Source organism: Carcharodon carcharias, assembly GCF_017639515.1.
Source record: "Carcharodon carcharias isolate sCarCar2 chromosome 35 unlocalized genomic scaffold, sCarCar2.pri SUPER_35_unloc_18, whole genome shotgun sequence".
NCBI classification, from domain to species: Eukaryota; Metazoa; Chordata; class Chondrichthyes; order Lamniformes; family Lamnidae; genus Carcharodon; species Carcharodon carcharias.
Genome location: NW_024470710.1, coordinates 71,940 through 93,090, shown reverse-complemented (window position 1 = coordinate 93,090; position 21,151 = coordinate 71,940). Strand labels below are relative to the sequence as shown.

Here is a 21,151-nt window from a genome sequence, read left to right as displayed (position 1 = left end):
TCTCTCTGTGTGTGTGTCTCTCTGTGTGTGTGTCTCTCTGTGTGTGTGTCTCTCTCTGTGTGTGTCTCTCACTCTGTGTGTGTCTCTCACTCTGTGTGTGTCTCTGTGTGTCTCTCTGTGTGTCTCTCTGTGTGTCTCTCTGTGTGTCTCTCTCTGTGTGTCTCTCTCTCTGTGTCTCTCTCTCTGTGTCTCTCTCTCTGTGTCTCTCTCTCTGTGTGTCTCACTCTGTGTCTCACTCTGTGTGTCTCACTCTGTGTGTCTCACTCTGTGTGTCTCACTCTGTGTGTCTCTCTCTGTGTGTCTCTCTCTCTCTCTCTCTGTGTGTGTCTCTCTCTCTCTGTGTGTGTCTCTCTCTCTCTCTCTGTGTCTCTCTCTGTGTGTCTCACTCTGTGTCTCACTCTGTGTCTCACTCTGTGTGTCTCTCTGTGTGTCTCTCTCTCTCTCTGTATGTCTCTCTCTCTCTCTGTGTGTCTCTCTCACTCTGTGTGTCTCACTCTGTGTGTCTCACTCTGTGTGTCTCACTCTGTGTGTCTCTCTCTGTGTGTCTCTCTCTCTCTCTGTGTCTCTCTCTCTCTGTGTGTCTCTCTCTCTCTGTGTGTCTCTCTGTCTGTCTGTCTCTCTGTCTGTCTGTCTCTCTGTCTGTCTGTCTCTCTGTCTGTCTCTCTGTCTGTCTGTCTGTCTCTCTCTCTGTCTCTCTCTCTGTCTCTCTCTCTGTCTCTCTCTCTGTCTCTCTCTCTCTGTCTCTTCTCTGTCTCACACATTCTCTCTCTCTCTGACATTCTCTCTCTCTATCTCTCTCTCACAGATTCTCTCTCTCTCTCTCTCACTCCCCCTCTCCCCCTCTCCCCCCCACAGGGACGTGATGCAGAATCACATGATGCAAATGTTGTGTCTGGTAGCCATGGAAAAACCAGCCTCCACCAACTCAGATGATGTGCGGGATGAGAAGGTAAGACCCAAACACCCCCCCCCAAACACCCACCCAACACCCCCCCCACAACAACACCCCCCCAGCCAAACACCCACCCAACACCCCCCCACAACAACACCCCACCACCCAAACACCCACCCAACACCCCCCCCACAACAACACCCCCCCACCCAAACACCCACCCAACACCCCCCCCACAACAACACCCCCCCACCAAACACCCACCCACACCCCCCCCACAACAACACCCCCCCACCCAACACCACCCAACACCCCCCCACAACAACACCCCCCCACCCAAACACCCACCCAACACCCCCCCCACAACAACACCCCCCCACCCAAACACCCACCCAACACCCCCCCCACAACAACACCCCCCCAGCCAAACACCCACCCAACACCCCCCCACAACAACACCCCCCCACCCAAACACCCACCCAACACCCCCCCCACAACAACACCCCCTCACCCAAACACCCACCCAACACCACCCCCCCCACCCCAACACACCCCACCCTAACAGCCCCCCCACCCAAACACCCACCACAACACCCCCCCGCAACACCAACACCCCCCCAACCCCAACAGCCCCCCACCCCAACACCCCCCCACCCCCCAACACCCCTCCACCCTCAACACCAAACACCCCCCCAACACCAAACAACCCCCCACCCCAACCAAACACCCCACCCCACCCCAACAATCCCCCAACCCAATACCCCCCCCACCTCAACACCCAATACCCCCCAACAACCCCCACCCCAACACCCCCCACACCCCAACACCCCCCCACCAGCCCAACACCCACCACACCCCAACAAACCCCACCCTAACAGCCCCCCCACCCAAACACCCACCACAACACCCCCCCCGCAACACCAACACCCCCCCAACCCCAACAGCCCCCCACCCCAACACCCCCCCCCACCCCCCAACACCCCTCCACCCCCAACACCAAACAACCCCCCACCCCAACCAAACACCCACCCCACCCCAACAATCCCCCAACCCAACACCCCCCCCACCTCAACACCCAATACCCCCCAACAACCCCCACCCCAACACCCCCACACCCCAACACCCCCCCACCAGCCCAACACCCACCACACCCCAACAAACCCCACCCTAACAGCCCCCCCACCTCAACACCCACCACAACACCCCCCCGCAACACCAACACCCCCCCCAACCCCAACAGCCCCCCACCCCAACACCCCCCCCACCCCCCAACACCCCTCCACCCCCAACACCAAACAACCCCCCACCCCAACCAAACACCCACCCCACCCCAACAATCCCCCAACCCAACACCCCCCCCACCTCAACACCCAATACCCCCCAACAACCCCCACCCCAACACCCCCCACACCCCAACACCCCCCCACCAGCCCAACACCCACCACACCCCAACAAACCCCACCCTAACAGCCCCCCCACCTCAACACCCACCACAACACCCCCCCGCAACACCAACACCCCCCCAACCCCAACAGCCCCCCACCCCAACACCCCCCCACCCCCCAACACCCCTCCACCCTCAACAGCAAACAACCCCCCAACACCAAACAACCCCCCACCCCAACCAAACACCCACCCCACCCCAACAATCCCCCAACCCAACACCCCCCCCACCTCAACACCCAATACCCCCCAACAACCCCCACCCCAACACCCCCCCACCAGCCCAACACCCACCACACCCCAACAAACCCCCAACCCAACACCCCCCACCTCAACACCCAATACCCCCCAACAACCCCCACCCCAACACCCCCCCACCAGCCCAACACCCACCACACCCCAACAAACCCCCAACCCAACACCCCCCCCACCTCAACACCCAATACCCCCCAACAACCCCCACCCCAACACCCCCCCACACCCCAACACCCCCCCACCAGCCCCAACACCCACCACACCCCAACAAACCCCACCCTAACAGCCCCCCCCACCCAAACACCCACCACAACACCCCCCCGCAACACCAACACCCCCCCAACCCCAACAGCCCCCCACCCCAACACCCCCCCACCCCCCAACACCCCTCCACCCTCAACACCAAACACCCCCCCAACACCAAACAACCCCCCACCCCAACCAAACACCCACCCCACCCCAACAATCCCCCAACCCAACACCCCCCCCACCTCAACACCGAATACCCCCCAACAACCCCCACCCCAACACCCCCCACACCCAAACGCCCCCACCCCAAACCCCCCCACCCAACACCCCCCCCACATCAACCCCCCCCACCCCACCCCAACGACCCCCCCCCACCCCAACGACCCCCCCCCCACCCCAACGACCCCCCCACCCCAACGACCCCCCCCCCCCACCCCCAACGACCCCCCCCCCCCAACCCCAACGACCCCCCCCCCCCACCCCAACGACCCCCCCCCCACCCCAACGACCCCCCCCCCCCCACCCCAACGACCCCCCCCCCACCCCAACGACCCCCCCCCACCCCAACGACCCCCCCCCCACCCCACCACTCCCTCCACCCCAACACCCCCCCACCACCACTCCGCCACCCCCCACAACAACCCCCCTACCCCCACACAACAACCCCCCCCACCCCAACATCCTCCCCCAGCCCAACCTCCCCCCCCCCCACCCCCCCGACCCCATCAGCCCCCCCACCCCGTGCTGTACCTGTCCTGGGAGTGTTTGATGGGGAGAGTGTAGAGGGAGATTTACTCTGTATCTAACCCCGTGCTGTACCTGTCCTGGGAGTGTTTGATGGGGAGAGTGTAGAGGGAGATTTACTCTGTATCTAACCCCGTGCTGTACCTGTCCTGGGAGTGTTTGATGGGGACAGTGTAGAGGGACCTTTACTCTGTATCTAACCCCGTGCTGTACCTGTCCTGGGAGTGTTTGACGGGGACGGTGTAGAGGGAGCATTACTCTGTATCTAACCCCGTGCTGTACCTGTCCTGGGAGTGTTTGATGGAGATGGTGTAGAGGGAGATTTACTCTGTATCTAACCCCGTGCTGTACCTGTCCTGGGAGTGTTTGATGGGGACAGTGTAGAGGGAGCATTACTCTGTATCTAACCCCGTGCTGTACCTGTCCTGGGAGTGTTTGATGGGGACGGTGTAGAGGGAGCTTTACTCGGTGGACCCTGTGATGAGTTCCCTCCTGTTTGCTGCAGGTGAAGGTGCTGAAGTGTGTTCCGGAGGTCCAGGTGGAGGATGTGGTCCTCGGACAGTACGTGGGGGATCCAAAGGGTCAAGGCGAGGCCAAGAAGGGTTACCTGGATGACCAGACTGTTCCCAAGGGCTCAGTCACTCCCACGTATGCTGCAGCTGTGCTTTATGTTCAAAATGAGCGGTGGGACGGTGAGTACCTCACCTGTCTGAGAGGTTAGTTATCACAGAGTGTGGCACAGCCACTGTCAGGATACACGGAGCAACAGGACGAGGCCATTCAGCCCCTCTCCTGGCGCTGTCGGAGGGTCAGTGCTGAGGGAGAGCCGCACTGTCAGAGGGTCAGTGCTGAGGGAGCGCCACACTGTCGGAGGGTCAGTACTGAGGGAGCGCCGCACTGTCGGAGGGTCAGTGCTGAGGGAGCGCCGCACTGTCGGAGGGTCAGTACCGAGGGAGCGCCGCACTGTTGGAGGGTCAGTGCTGAGGGAGCGCCGCACTGTCGGAGGGTCAGTGCTGAGGGAGCGCCGCACTGTCGGAGGGTCAGTGCTGAGGGAGCGCCGCACTGTCGGAGGGTCAGTGCTGAGGGAGCGCCGCACTGTCGGAGGGTCAGTGCTGAGGGAATCCACACTGTCGGAGGGTCAGTGCTGAGGGAGCGCCGCACTGTGGAAGGGTCAGTGCTGAGGGAGCGCCGCACTGTAGGAGGGTCAGTGCTGAGAGAGCGCCGCGCTGTCGGAGGGTCAGTGCTGAGGGAGCGCCGCACTGTAGGAGGGTCAGTGCTGAGGGAGCGCCGCACTGTGGGAGGGTCAGTGCTGAGGGAGCGCCGCACTGTAGGAGGGTCAGTGCTGAGGGAGCGCCGCGCTGTCGGAGGGTCAGTGCTGAGGGAGCGCCGCACTGTAGGAGGGTCAGTGCTGAGGGAGCGCCGCACTGTGGGAGGGTCAGTGCTGAGGGAGAGCCGCGCTGTCGGAGGGTCAGTGCTGAGGGAGAGCCGCGCTGTCGGAGGGTCAGTGCTGAGGGAGTGCCGCACTGTCGGAGGGTCAGTGCTGAGGGAGCGCCGCACTGCGGGAGGGTCAGTGCTGAGGGAGCGCCGCACTGTGGGAGGGTCAGTGCTGAGGGAGAGCCGCGCTGTCGGAGGGTCAGTGCTGAGGGAGAGCCGCGCTGTCGGAGGGTCAGTGCTGAGGGAGAGCCGCACTGTCGGAGGGTCAGTGCTGAGGGAGAGCCGCACTGTCGGAGGGTCAGTGCTGAGGGAGCGCCGCACTGTCGGAGGGTCAGCGCTGAGGGAGCGCCGCGCTGTCGGAGGGTCAGCGCTGAGGGAGCGCCGCACTGTCGGAGGGTCAGTACTGAGGGAGAGCCGCGCTGTCGGAGGGTCAGTGCTGAGGGAGAGCCGCGCTGTCGGAGGGTCAGTGCTGAGGGAGAGCCGCACTGTCGGAGGGTCAGTACTGAGGGAGAGCCGCGCTGTCGGAGGGTCAGTGCTGAGGGAGAGCCGCGCTGTCGGAGGGTCAGTGCTGAGGGAGAGCCGCACTGTCGGAGGGTCAGTGCTGAGGGAGAGCCGCACTGTCGGAGGGTCAGTGCTGAGGGAGCGCCGCACTGTCAGAGGGTCAGCGCTGAGGGAGCGCCGCGCTGTCGGAGGGTCAGTGCTGAGGGAGCGCCGCACTGTCGGAGGGTCAGTGCTGAGGGAGCGCCGCACTGTCGGAGGGTCAGTGCTGAGGGAGCGCCGCACTGTCGGAGGGTCAGTGCTGAGGGAGCGCCGCGCTGTCGTAGGGTCAGTGCTGAGGGAGAGCCGCACTGTCGGAGGGTCAGTGCTGAGGGAGAGCCGCACTGTCGGAGGGTCAGCGCTGAGGGAGCGCCGCACTGTCGGAGGGTCAGTGCTGAGGGAGCACCGCACTGTCGGAGGGTCAGTGCTGAGGGAGCGCCGCACTGTCGGAGGGTCAGCGCTGAGGGAGTGCCGCGCTGTCGGAGGGTCAGTGCTGAGGGAGCGCCGCGCTGTCGGAGGGTCAGCGCTGAGGGAGCGCCGCACTGTCGGAGGGTCAGTGCTGAGGGAGCGCCGCACTGTCGGAGGGTCAGTGCTGAGGGAGTGCCGCACTGTCGGAGGGTCAGTACTGAGGGAGCGCTGCACTGTCGGAGGGTCAGTGCTGAGGGAGAGCCGCGCTGTCGGAGGGTCAGTGCTGAGGGAGAGCCGCACTGTCGGAGGGTCAGTGCTGAGGGAGCGCCGCACTGTCGGAGGGTCAGTGCTGAGGGAGTGCCGCACTGTCGGAGGGTCAGTGCTGAGGGAGCGCCGCACTGTCGGAGGGTCAGCGCTGAGGGAGCGCCGCACTGTCGGAGGGTCAGCGCTGAGGGAGCGCCGCACTGTCGGAGGGTCAGCGCTGCTTGATTGACTGGGGAGCTTTGGGAAGTCCCGAGGTGGGGAGCAGCGCTCGTGAAATGTAGTAACGTGCCGGTGATTTTGCCCCCGTAGGGGTCCCTTTCGTGATGCGCTGCGGGAAGGCTTTGAACGAGCGCAAGGCCGAGGTGAGGCTGCAGTTCCGGGACGTTCCGGGTGATATCTTTCAGAGCCAGTGCAAACGCAACGAGCTGGTGATTCGGGTCCAACCCAACGAAGCCATCTACACCAAAATGATGACCAAGAAGCCTGGCATGTTCTTCAATCCCGAGGAGTCGGAGCTCGACCTGACCTATGGCAGCCGATACAAGGTCAGGGAGCGTCGGGGGTGAAGGAGGGGGTGGGGGCGGTAATGGCGGTGGGGTCACAGGAGCTGGTAGCGCGGGGCCGCTGCAGGGAGAGCGGTCACTGAGTCGAGAGGACACGAGGAGGTTGTCCAGCGGGCAGAGACCTGGCACATGGCGTAGAGTGTGGGGCAAAGGGGAAGTCGTTCCCTTTGGCAGGAAGAGTAAGAAAGCAGAGTATTCCTTACCCGGAAAACAGCTGCAGAATTCCGAGGTGCAGAGGAATCTGGGTGTCCCAGTGCATGAGTCACAAAAAGTTAGTATGCAGGTACAGGAAGTAATTCAGGAGGATAATGGAATCCTATCCTTTACGAGAGGGGTCGAACAGAAAATTAAGGATGTTAAGCTTCAGTTATACAGGGCATTGGTGACACCGCACCTCGAATACTGTGTACAGTTTTATTTCCTTATTTGAGGAAGGGTGTAAATGCATTGGAGGCGGTTCAGGGGAGGTTTACTGGATTGATACCTGGAATGGGTGAGTTGTCTTGAGGAAAGGTTAAGACAGGCTGGGCTTATTTCCACTGGAGTTTAGAAGAGCGAGGGGTGATTAGATTGAAGTTTACAAGATCCTGAAGAGCCTGGACAAGGTGGACATCGAAAGGATGTTTCCTCTTGTGCGTGAGTCCAGGGCTAGAGGGGGTTGGGGGGGGGCACTGGTTTAAAATTAGGGGGTCGCCCTTTTAGGACAGAGATGAGGAGAAACCGTTTCTCTCCGAGGGTTGTGCAACTTTGGAACTCTCTGCCTCAGGAGGAGGTGGAGCTGAGGGTCACTGAATGTTTTTAAGGCCGAGGTGGATAGATTCTTGTTAGGCCAAAGGGATTCAAAGGTTATCAGAGGGGGGTAGATGGCAAAGAGGAGTTCTAAACACAAACAGATCAGCCATGATCTTATTGAATGGTGGAGCAGGCTCGAGGGGATGAATGGCCTACTTCTCCTATTTCGTATGTTTGTATGAGTGACAGTGTGAGGGAGCTGGATTAACATCAGTAGAGATACAGTCAGTAACACAGGGTGCTGGGGGGAGAGGGGTTACTGAGTGACAGTGTGAGGGAGCTGGATTAACATCAGTAGAGATACAGTCAGTAACACAGGGCGCTGGGGGGAGAGGGGTTATTGAGTGACAATGTGAGGGAGCTGGATTAACATCAGTAGAGATACAGTCAGTAACACAGGCCGCTGGGGGGAGAGGGGTTACTGAGTGACAATGTGAGGGAGCTGGATTAACATCAGTAGAGATACAGTCAGTAACACAGGGCGCTGGGGGGTTAGAGGTTACTGAGTGACAGTGTGAGGGAGCTGGATTAACATCAGTAGAGATACAGTCAGTAACACAGGGCGCTGGGGGGAGAGGGGTTACTGAGTGACAGTGTGTGGGAGCTGGATTAACATCAGTAGAGATACAGTCAGTAACACAGGCCGCTGGGGGGAGAGGGGTTACTGAGTGACAGTGTGAGGGAGCTGGATTAACATCAGTAGAGATACAGTCAGTAACACAGGGCGCTGGGGGAGAGGGGTTACTGAGTGACAGTGTGAGGGAGCTGGATTAAAATCATTAGATATACAGACAGTAACACAGGGCGCTGGGGGGAGAAGGGTTACTGAGTGACAGTGTGAGGGAGCTGGATTAAGATCAGTAGAGATACTGTCAGTAACACAGGGTGCTGGGGGGAGAGGGGTTACTGAGTGACAGTGTGAGGGAGCTGGATTAACATCAGTAGAGATACAGTCAGTAACACAGGGCGCTGGGGGGAGAGGGGTTACTGAGTGGCAGTGTGAGGGAGCTGGATTAACATCAGTAGAGATACAGTCAGTAACACAGGCTGCTAGGGGGAGAAGGGTTACTGAGTGACAATGTGAGGGAGCTGGATTAACATCAGTAGAGATACAGTCAGTAACACAGGGCGCTGGGGGGCGTGAGGGGTTACTGAGTGACAGTGTGAGGGAGCTGGATTATCATCAGTAGAGATACAGTCAGTAACACAGGGTGCCGGGGGTCGTGAGGGGTTACTGAGTGACAATGTGAGGGAGCTGGATTAACATCAGTAGAGATACAGTCAGTAACACAGGGTGCTGGGTGGGAGAGGGGTTACTGAGTGACAGTGTGAGAGAGCGGGATTAACATCAGTAGAGATACAGTCAGTAACACAGGGCGCTGGGGGGAGAGGGGTTACTGAGTGACAGTGTGAGGGAGCTGGATTAACATCAGTAGAGATACAGTCAGTAACATAGGGCGCTGGGGAGAGAAGGGTTACTGAGTGACAGTGTGAGGGAGCTGGATTAACATCAGTAGAGATACAGTCAGTAACACTGGGTACTGGGGGGGAGAGGGGTTACTGAGTGACAGTGTGAGGGAGCTGGATTAACATCAGTAGAGATACAGTCAGTTACACAGGGCGCTGGGGGGTGAGGGGTTACTGAGTGACAGTGTGAGGGAGCTGGATTAACATCAGAAGAATTACTGTCAGTAACACAGGGCGCTGGGGGGAGAAGGGTTACTGAGTGACAGTGTGAGGGAGCTGGATTAACATCAGTAGAGATTCAGTCAGTTACACAGGGCGCTGGGGGGTTAGAGGTTACTGAGTGACAGTGTGAGGGAGCTGGATTAACATCAGTAGAGATACAGTCAGTAACACAGGGCGCTGGGGGGAGAGGGGTTACTGAGTGACAGTGTGTGGGAGCTGGATTAACATCAGTAGAGATACAGTCAGTAACACAGGCCGCTGGGGGGAGAGGGGTTACTGAGTGACAGTGTGAGGGAGCTGGATTAACATCAGTAGAGATACAGTCAGTAACACAGGGCGCTGGGGGAGAGGGGTTACTGAGTGACAGTGTGAGGGAGCTGGATTAAAATCATTAGATATACAGACAGTAACACAGGGCGCTGGGGGGAGAAGGGTTACTGAGTGGCAGTGTGAGGGAGCTGGATTAACATCAGTAGAGATACAGTCAGTAACACAGGCTGCTAGGGGGAGAAGGGTTACTGAGTGACAATGTGAGGGAGCTGGATTAACATCAGTAGAGATACAGTCAGTAACACAGGGCGCTGGGGGGCGTGAGGGGTTACTGAGTGACAGTGTGAGGGAGCTGGATTATCATCAGTAGAGATACAGTCAGTAACATAGGGCGCTGGGGAGAGAAGGGTTACTGAGTGACAGTGTGAGGGAGCTGGATTAACATCAGTAGAGATACAGTCAGTAACACTGGGTACTGGGGGGGAGAGGGGTTACTGAGTGACAGTGTGAGGGAGCTGGATTAACATCAGTAGAGATACAGTCAGTTACACAGGGCGCTGGGGGGTGAGGGGTTACTGAGTGACAGTGTGAGGGAGCTGGATTAACATCAGAAGAATTACTGTCAGTAACACAGGGCGCTGGGGGGAGAGGGTTTACTGAGTGACAGTGTGAGGGAGCTGGATTAACTTCTGTAGAGGTACAGTCAGTAACACAGGGTGCTGGGGGGAGAGGGGTTACTGAGTGATAGTGTGAAGGAGCTGGATTAACATCAGTAGAGATACAGTCAGTAACACAGGGTACTGGGGGGAGAGGGGTTACTGAGTGACAGTGTGAGGGAGATGGATTAACATCAGTAGAGATACAGTCAGTAACACAGGGCGCTGGGGAGAGAAGGGTTACTGAGTGACAGTGTGAGGGAGCTGGATTAACATCAGTAGAGATACAGTCAGTAACACAGGGCACTGGGGGGAGAGGGGTTACTGAGTGACAGTGTGAGGGAGCTGGATTAACATCAGTAGAGATACAGTCAGTAACACAGGGCGCTGGAGGGAGAGGGGTTACTGAGTGACAGTGTGAGGGAGCTGGATTAACATCAGTAGAGATACAGTCAGTAACACAGGTCGCAGGGGGGAGAGGGGTTACTGAGTGACAGTGTGAGGGAGGTGGGTTAACATCAGTAGAGATACAGTCAGTAACACAGGGTGCTGGGGGGAGAGGGGTTACTGAGTGACAGTGTGAGGGAGCTGGATTGACATCAGTAGAGATACAGTCAGTTACACAGGGCGCTGGGGGGAGATGGGTTACTGAGTGACAGTGAGAGGGTGTGGATTAACATCAGTAGAGATACAGTCACTAACACAGGGCGCTGGGGGCAGAGGGTTTACTGAGTGACAGTGTGAGGGAGCTGGCTTAACATCAGTAGAGATACAGTCAGTTACACAGGGTGCTGGGGGGAGAGGGGTTACTGAGTGACAGTGTGAGGTAGCTGGATTAACATCAGTAGAGATATAGTCAGTAACACAGGGTACTGGTGGGGAGAGAGGTTCCTGAGTGACAGTGAGAGGGAGCTGGATTAACATCAGTAGAGGTACAGTCAGTAACACAGGGCACTGGGGGGAGAGGGGTTACTGAGTGACCGTGTGAGGGAGGTGGATTAACATCAGTAGAGATACAGTCAGTAACACAGGGCACTGGGGGTGAGAGAGGTTACTGAGTGACAGTGTGAGGGAGCTGGATTAACTTCTCTAGAGGTACAGTCAGTAACTCAGGATGCTGGGGGGTGAGGGGTTACTGAGTGACAGTGAGAGGGAGCTGGATTAACATCAGTAGAGATACAGTCAGTAACACAGGGCGCTGGAGGGAGAAGGGTTACTGAGTGACAGTGTGAGGTAGCTGGATTAACATCAGTAGAGATACAGTCAGTAACACAGGGTGCTGGAGGGAGAAGGGTTACTGAGTGACAGTGTGAGGGAGCTGGATTAACATCAGTAGAGATACAGTCAGTTACACAGGGCACTGGAGGTAGAAGGGTTACTGAGTGACAGTGTGAGGGAGCTGGATTAACATCAGTAGAGATACAGTCAGTTACACAGGGCACTGGAGGTAGAAGGGTTACTGAGTGACAGTGTGAGGGAGCTGGATTAACATCAGTAGAGATACAGTCAGTAACACGGCATTGGGAGGAGAAGGATTACTGAGTGACAGTGTGAGGGAGCTGTATTAACATCAGTAGAGATACAGTCAGTAACACAGGGCGCTGGGGAGAGAAGGGTGACTGAGTGACAGTGTGAGGGAGCTGGATTAACATCAGTAGAGATACAGTCAGTAACATGGGGTGCTGGGGGGAGAGGGGTTACTGAGTGACAGTGTGAGGGAGCTGGATTAACATCAGTAGAGATACTGTCAGTAACACAGGGCGCTGGGGGAGAGGGGTTACTGAGTGACAGTGTGAGGGAGCTGGATTAACATCAGTAGAGATACAGTCAGTAACACAGGGCACTGGGGGGAGAGTGGTTACTGAGTGACAGTGAGAGGGAGCTGTATTAACATCAGTAGAGATACAGTCAGTAACACAGGGTGCTGGGGGGAGAGGGGTTACTGAGTGACAGTGAGAGGGAGCTGTATTAACATCAGTAGAGATACAGTCAGTAACACAGGGCGCTGGGGGAGAGGGGTTACTGAGTGACAGTGTGTGGGAGCTGGATTAACATCAGTAGAGATACAGTCAGTAATACTGGGTACTGGGGGGGAGAGGGGTTACTGAGTGACAGTGTGAGGGAGCTGGATTAACATCAGTAGAGATACAGTCAGTAACACAGGGTGCTGGGGGGAGAGGGGTTACTGAGTGACAGTGTGAGGGATCTGCATTAACATCAGTAGAGATACAGTCAGTAACACAGGGCACTGGGGGTGAGAGAGGTTACTGATTGACAGTGTGAAGGAGCTGGATTAACTTCTGTAGAGGTACAGTCAGTAACACAGGGCGCTGGGGGGAGAGAGGTTACTGACTGACAGTGTGAGGGAGGTGGATGAACATCAGTAGAGATACTGTCAGTAACACAGGGCGCTGGGGGGAGAGGGGTTACTGAGTGACAGTGAGAGGGAGCTGGATGAACATCAGTAGAGATACTGTCAGTAACACAGGGCGCTGTGGGGAGAGGGGTTACTGAGTGACAGTGAGAGGGAGCTGGATTAACATCAGTAGAGATACAGTCAGTTACACAGGGCGCTGGGGGGAGAGGGGTTACTGAGTGACAGTGTGAAGGAGCTGGATTAACATCAGTAGAGATACAGTCAGTAACTCAGGGTGCTGGGCGGTGAGGGGTTACTGAGTGACAGTGGGAGGGAGCTGGATTAACATCAGTAGAGATACAGTCAGTAACACAGGGTGCTGGAGGGAGAAGGGTTACTGAGTGACAGTGTGAGGGAGCTGGATTGACATCAGTAGAGATACAGTCAGTAACACAGGGCACTGGAGGGAGAAGGGTTACTGAGTGACAGTGTGAGGGAGCTGGATTAACATCAGTAGAGATACAGTCAGTAACACGGCGTTGGGAGGAGAGGGGTAACTGAGTGACAGTGTGAGGGAGGTGGATTGACATCAGTAGATATACAGTCAGTAACACAGGGCGCTGGGGAGAGAAGGGTTACTGAGTGACAGTGTGAGGGAGCTGGATTAACATCAGTAGAGATACAGTCAGTATCACAGGGCACTGGGGGGGAGAGAGGTTACTGAGTGACAGTGAAGGGAGCTGGATTAACTTCTGTAGAGGTACAGTCAGTAACGCAGGGTGCTGGGGGGAGAGGGGTTACTGAGTGACAGTGTGAGGGAGCTGGATTAACATCAGTAGAGATACAGTCAGTAACACAGGGCGCTGGGGGGAGAAGATTTACTGAGTGACAGTGTGAGGGAGCTGGATTAACATCAGTAGAGATACCGTCAGTAACACCGCGCGCTGGGGAGAGAAGGGTTACTGAGTGACAGTGTGAGGGAGCTGGATTAACATAAGTAGAGATACCGTCAGTAACACAGGGCTTTGGGGGGAAAGGGATAATTGAGTGACAGTGTGAGCGAGCTGGATTAACATCAGTAGAGATACAGTCAGTAACACGGGGCGCTGGGGGGAGAGGGGTTACTGAGTGACAGTGTGAGTGAGCTGGATTAACATCAGTAGAGATACAGTCAGTAACACAGGGCGCTGGGGAAAGAAGGGTTACTGAGTGACAGTGTGAGTGAGCTGGATTAACATCAGTAGAGATACAGTCAGTAACACAGGGCACTGGGGGGGAGAGAGGTTACTGAGTGACAGTGAAGGGATCTGGATTAACTTCTGTAGAGGTACAGTCAGTAACACAGGGTGCTGGAGGGAGAGGGGTTACTGAGTGACAGTGTGAGGGAGCTGGATTAACATCAGTAGAGATACAGTCAGTAACACAGGGCGCTGCGGGTGAGGGGTTACTGAGTGACAGTGTGAGGGAGCTGGATTAACATCAGTAGAGATACAGTCAGTAACACAGGTCGCAGGGGGGAGAGGGGTTACTGAGTGACAGTGTGAGGGAGGTGGGTTAACATCAGTAGAGATACAGTCAGTAACACAGGGTGCTGGGGGGAGAGGGGTTACTGAGTGACAGTGTGAGGGAGGTGGGTTAACATCAGTAGAGATACAGTCAGTAACACAGGGTGCTGGGGGGAGAGGGTTTACTGAGTGACAGTGTGAGGGAGCTGGATTAACAGCAGTAGAGATAGAATGAGTAACACAGGGCGCTGGGGGGAGAGGCTTTACTGAGTGACAGTGTGAGGTAGCTGGATTAACATCAGTAGAGATATAGTCAGTAACACAGGGTACTGGTGGGGAGAGAGGTTCCTGAGTGACAGTGAGAGGGAGCTGGATTAACATCAGTAGAGATACAGTCAGTAACACAGGGCACTGGGTGGAGAGGGGTTACTGAGTGACAGTGTGAGGGACCTGGATTAACTTCTGTAGAGGTACAGTCAGTAACACAGGACACTGGGGGGAGAGATGTTACTGAGTGACAGTGTGAGGGAGCTGGATTAACTTCTGTAGAGGTACAGTCAGTAACACAGGGCACTGGGGGGAGTGGGGTTACTGAGTGACATTGTGAGGGAGGTGGATTAATATCAGTAGAGATACAGTCAGTAACACAGGGCGCTGGGTCGAGAGGGGTTACTGAGTGACAGTGTGAGGGAGCTGGATTAACATCAGTAGAGATACAGTCAGTAACACAGGGCACTGGGGGGGGAGAGGCGTTACTGAGTGACATTGTGAGGGCGCTGGATTAACTTCCGTAGATGTACAGTCAATAATATTTGTGCAGTAGTGATCCCAGGGGATTGTCATGGCTGTCTGATTTCTGGCATGTTTTGCTGTTGTGTACTTTGATTTGTTGCCTGACTGAACAGGGATTGCCTTGGAATGATTTGTACCCTGTCTCTCCCTGTCCCCCCACTCTCCCTCTCTCTCTGTGTCCCTGTGTCTCCCTCTCCCAGGATGTCAAGTTACCCGATGCCTATGAGCGTCTGATTCTGGATGTTTTCTGCGGGAGTCAGATGCACTTTGTCCGAAGGTTAGAATTTATTTTCTCTTGTCACACACACACGCTGACTCTCACTGAGGTACGGGTCCCACACATACACTGACTCTCACTGGGGTACGGGTCCCACACACACTGACTCTCACTGAGGTACGGGTTCCACACACACACCGACTCTCACTGGGGTACGGGTCCCACACACACGCACTGACTCTCACTGGGGTATGGGTCCCACACACACTGACTCTTACTGGGGTACGTGTCCCACACACACTGACTCTCACTGGGGTACGGGTCCCACACACACACTGACTCTCACTGAGGTACGGGTTCCACACACACGCTGACTCTCACTGGGGTACGGGTCCCACACACACGCTGACTCTCACTGGGGTACGGGTTCCACACACACGCTGACTCTCACTGGGGTACGGGTCCCACACACACTGACTCTCACTGGGGTACGGGTCCCACACACACACTGACTCTCACTGGGGTACGGGTCCCACACACACTGACTCTCACTGGGGTACGGGTCCCACACACACTGACTCTAACTGGGGTACGGGTCCCACACACACTGTCTCTCACTGGGGTACGGGTCCCACACACACTGACTCTCACTGGGGTACGGGTCCCACACACACTGACTCTCACTGGGGTACGGGTCCCACACACACACTGACTCTCACTGGGGTACGGGTCCCACACACATTGACTCTCACTGGGGTACGGGTCCCACACACACTGACTCTAACTGGGGTACGGGTCCCACACACACTGTCTCTCACTGGGGTACGGGTCCCACACACACTGTCTCTCACTGGGGTACGGGTCCCACACACACTGACTCTCACTGGGGTACGGGTCCCACACACACACTGACTCTCACTGGGGTACGGGTCCCACACACACTGTCTCTCACTGGGGTACGGGTCCTAGACACACTGACTCTCACTGGGGTACGGGTCCCACACACACTGACTCTCACTGGGGTACGGGTCCCGCACACACTGACTCTCACTGGGGTACGGGTCCCACACACACTGTCTCTCACTGGGGTACGGGTCCCAGACACACTGACTCTCACTGGGGTACGGGTCCCAGACACACTGACCCTCACTGGGGTACGGGTCCCACACACACACTGACTCTCACTGGGGTACGGGTCCCACACACACTGACTCTCACTGGGGTACGGGTCCCACACACACTGACTCTCACTGGGGTACGGGTCCCACACACACACTGACTCTCACTGGGTTATGGGTCCCACACACACTGACTCTCACTGGGGTACGGGTCCCACACACACTGACTCTCACTGGGGTACGGGTCCCACACACACACTGACTCTCACTGGGTTATGGGTCCCACACACACTGACTCTCACTGGGGTACGGGTCCCACACACACTGACTCTCACTGGGGTACGGGTCCCACACACACTGACTCTCACTGGGGTACGGGTCCCACACACACTGACTCTCACTGGGGTACGGGTCTCTCACACACACACTGACTCTCACTGGGGTACGGGTCTCTCACACACACACTGACTCTCACTGGGGTACGGGTCCCACACACACACACTGACTCTCACTGGGGTATGGGTCCCACACACACTGACTCTCACTGGGGTACGGGTCCCACACACACTGACTCTCACTGGGGTACGGGTCCCACACACACTGATTCTCACTGGGGTATGGGTCCCACACACACACTGACTCTCACTGGGGTACGGGTCTCTCACACACACTCTGACTCTCACTGGGGTACGGGTCCCACACACACTGACTCTAACTGGGGTACGGGTCTCTCACACACACACTGACTCTCACTGGGGTACGGGTCTCTCACACACACACTGACTCTCACTGGGGTACGGGTCCCACACACACACTGACTCTCACTGGGGTACGGGTCCCACACACACTGTCTCTCACTGGGGTACGGGTCCTAGACACACTGACTCTCACTGGGGTACGGGTCCCAGACACACTGACCCTCACTGGGGTACGGGTCCCACACACACACTGACTCTCACTGGGGTACGGGTCCCACACACACTGACTCTCACTGGGGTACGGGTCCCACACACACTGACTCTCACTGGGGTACGGGTCCCACACACACACTGACTCTCACTGGGGTACGGGTCCCACACACACACTGACTCTCACTGGGTTATGGGTCCCACACACACTGACTCTCACTGGGGTACGGGTCCCACACACACTGACTCTCACTGGGGTACGGGTCCCACACACACACTGACTCTCACTGGGTTATGGGTCCCACACACACTGACTCTCACTGGGGTACGGGTCCCACACACACTGACTCTCACTGGGGTACGGGTCCCACACACACTGACTCTCACTGGGGTACGGGTCCCACACACACTGACTCTCACTGGGGTACGGGTCTCTCACACACACTCTGACTCTCACTGGGGTACGGGTCCCACACACACTGACTCTAACTGGGGTACGGGTCTCTCACACACACACTGACTCTCACTGGGGTACGGGTCTCTCACACACACACTGACTCTCACTGGGGTACGGGTCCCACACACACACACTGACTCTCACTGGGGTATGGGTCCCACACACACTGACTCTCACTGGGGTACGGGTCCCACACACACTGACTCTCACTGGGGTACGGGTCCCACACACACTGACTCTCACTGGGGTATGGGTCCCACACACACACTGACTCTCACTGGGGTACGGGTCCCACACACACTGACTCTCACTGGGGTACAGGACCCACACACACTGACTCTCACTGGGGTACAGGTCCCACACACACTGACTCTCACTGGGGTACGGGTCCCAAACACACACTTAATCTCACTGGGGTAAGGGTCCCACACACACTGACTCTCACTGGGGTATGGGTCCCACACACTCACTGACTCTCACTGGGGTATGGGTCCCACACACACTGACTCTCACTGGGGTACAGGACCCACACACACTGACTCTCACTGGGGTACAGGTCCCACACACACTGACTCTCACTGGGGTACGGGTCCCACACACACTGACTCTCACTGGGGGACAGGACCCACACACACTGACTCTCACTGGGGTACAGGTCCCACGCACACTGACTCTCACTGGGGTACGGGTCCCACACACACTGACTCTCACTGAGGTACGGGTCCCACACACACACTGACTCTCACTGAGGTACGGGTCCCACACACACTGACTCTCACTGAGGTACGGGTCCCACACACACTGACTCTCACTGGGGTACAGGTCCCACACACACTGACTCTCAGTGGGGTACGGGTCCCAGACACACTGACTCTCACTGGGGTACGGGTCCCACACACACTGACTCTCACTGGGGTACGGGTCCCAGACACACTGACTCTCACTGGGGTACGGGTCCCACACACACTGACTCTCACTGGGGTACGGGTCCCACACACACTGACTCTCACTGGGGTACGGGTCACTCACACACTGACTCTCACTGGGGTACGGATCCCACACACACACTGACTCTCACTGGGGTACGGGTCACTCACACACAGTCTCTCACTGGGGTACGGATCCCACACACACACTGACTCTCACTGGGGTACGGGTCACTCACACACACTGACTCTCACTGGGGTACGGGTCCCACACACACTGACTCTCACTGGGGTACGGGTCCCACACACACTGACTCTCACTGGGGTTCGGGTCTCTCACACCCTGACTCTCACTGGGGTACGGGTCCCACACACACTGACTCTCACTGGGGTACGGGTCCCACACACACACTGACTCTCACTGGGGTACGGGTCCCACTCACACACAGTCTCTCACTGGGGTACGGGTCCCACACACACAGTCTCTCACTGGGGTTCAGGTCCCACACACACTGACTCTCACTGGGGTACGGGTCCCACACACACTGAATCTCACTGGGGTACGGGTCCCACACACACTGACTCTCACTGGGGTACGGGTCCCACACACACACTGACTCTCACTGGGGTACGGGTCCCACACACACACTGACTCTCACTGGGGTACGGGTCCCACACACACTGTCTCTCACTGGGGTACGGGTCCCACACACACACTGACTCTCACTGGGGTACGGGTCCCACACACACTGTCTCTCACTGGGGTACGGGTCCCACACACACTGACTCTCACTGGGGTACGGGTCCCACACACACGCTGACTCTCACTGGGGTACGGGTTCCACACACACGCTGACTCTCACTGGGGTACGGGTCCCACACACACTGACTCTCACTGGGGTACGGGTCCCACACACACTGACTCTCACTGGGGTACGGGTCCCACACACACTGACTCTCACTGGGGTACGGGTCCCACACACACACTGACTCTCACTGGGGTACGGGTCCCACACACACACTGACTCTCACTGGGTTATGGGTCCCACACACACTGACTCTCACTGGGGTACGGGTCCCACACACACTGACTCTCACTGGGGTACGGGTCCCACACACACACTGACTCTCACTGGGTTATGGGTCCCACACACACTGACTCTCACTGGGGTACGGGTCCCACACACACTGACTCTCACTGGGGTACGGGTCCCACACACACTGACTCTCACTGGGGTACGGGTCCCACACACACTGACTCTCACTGGGGTACGGGTCTCTCACACACACTCTGACTCTCACTGGGGTACGGGTCCCACACACACTGACTCTAACTGGGGTACGGGTCTCTCACACACACACTGACTCTCACTGGGGTACGGGTCTCTCACACACACACTGACTCTCACTGGGGTACGGGTCCCACACACACACACTGACTCTCACTGGGGTACGGGTCCCACACACACTGACTCTCACTGGGGTACGGGTCCCACACACACTGACTCTCACTGGGGTACGGGTCCCACACACACTGACTCTCACTGGGGTATGGGTCCCACACACACACTGACTCTCAGCTGGGGTACGGGTCCCACACACACTGACTCTCACTGGGGTACAGGACCCACACACACTGACTCTCACTGGGGTACAGGTCCCACACACACTGACTCTCACTGGGGTACGGGTCCCAAACACACACTTAATCTCACTGGGGTAAGGGTCCCACACACACTGACTCTCACTGGGGTATGGGTCCCACACACACACTGACTCTCACTGGGGTACGGGTCCCACACACACTGACTCTCACTGGGGGACAGGACCCACACACACTGACTCTCACTGGGGTACAGGTCCCCACACACACTGACTCTCACTGGGGTACGGGTCCCACACACACTGACTCTCACTGGGGGACAGGACCCACACACACTGACTCTCACTGGGGTACAGGTCCCACGCACACTGACTCTCACTGGGGTACGGGTCCCACACACACTGACTCTCACTGAGGTACGGGTCCCACACACACACTGACTCTCACTGAGGTACGGGTCCCACACACACTGACTCTCACTGGGGTACGGGTCCCACACACACTGACTCTCACTGGGGTACGGGTCCCAGACACACTGACTCTCACTGGGGTACGGGTCCCACACACACTGACTCTCACTGGGGTACGGGTCACTCACACACTGACTCTCACTGGGGTACGGATCCCACACACACACTGACTCTCACTGGGGTACGGGTCACTCACACACAGTCTCTCACTGGGGTACGGATCCCACACACACACTGACTCTCACTGGGGTACGGGTCACTCACACACACTGACTCTCACTGGGGTACGGGTCCCACACACACTGACTCTCACTGGGGTCGGGTCCCACAAACACTGACTCTCACTGGGGTACGGGTCTCTCACACCCTGACTCTCACTGGGGTACGGGTCCCACACACACTGACTCTCACTGGGGTACGGGTCCCACACACACACTGACTCTCACTGGGGTACGGGTCCCACTCACACACAGTCTCTCACTGGGGTACGGGTCCCACACACACAGTCTCTCACTGGGGTTCAGGTCCCACACACACTGACTCTCACTGGGGTACGGGTCCCACACACACTGAATCTCACTGGGGTACGGGTCCCACACACAC

The 21,151-nt window shown here is 57.3% G+C and overlaps 1 protein-coding gene across 1 annotated transcript in view; it reads left to right on the top strand.

The window, feature by feature from the left end:
• The first annotated feature begins 859 nt into the window (after positions 1–859).
• g6pd (glucose-6-phosphate dehydrogenase) overlaps positions 860–21,151 on the top strand; it is a 53,075-nt gene continuing 32,783 nt past the window's right edge. The window contains exons 1-4 of the mRNA XM_041181400.1: positions 860–949; positions 4,089–4,275; positions 6,536–6,771; positions 15,050–15,126. Of these exons, the coding sequence (XP_041037334.1) occupies positions 863–949; positions 4,089–4,275; positions 6,536–6,771; positions 15,050–15,126 (587 nt within the window). The 5' untranslated portion in view covers positions 860–862. The remainder of the gene's footprint in view (positions 950–4,088; positions 4,276–6,535; positions 6,772–15,049; positions 15,127–21,151) is intronic.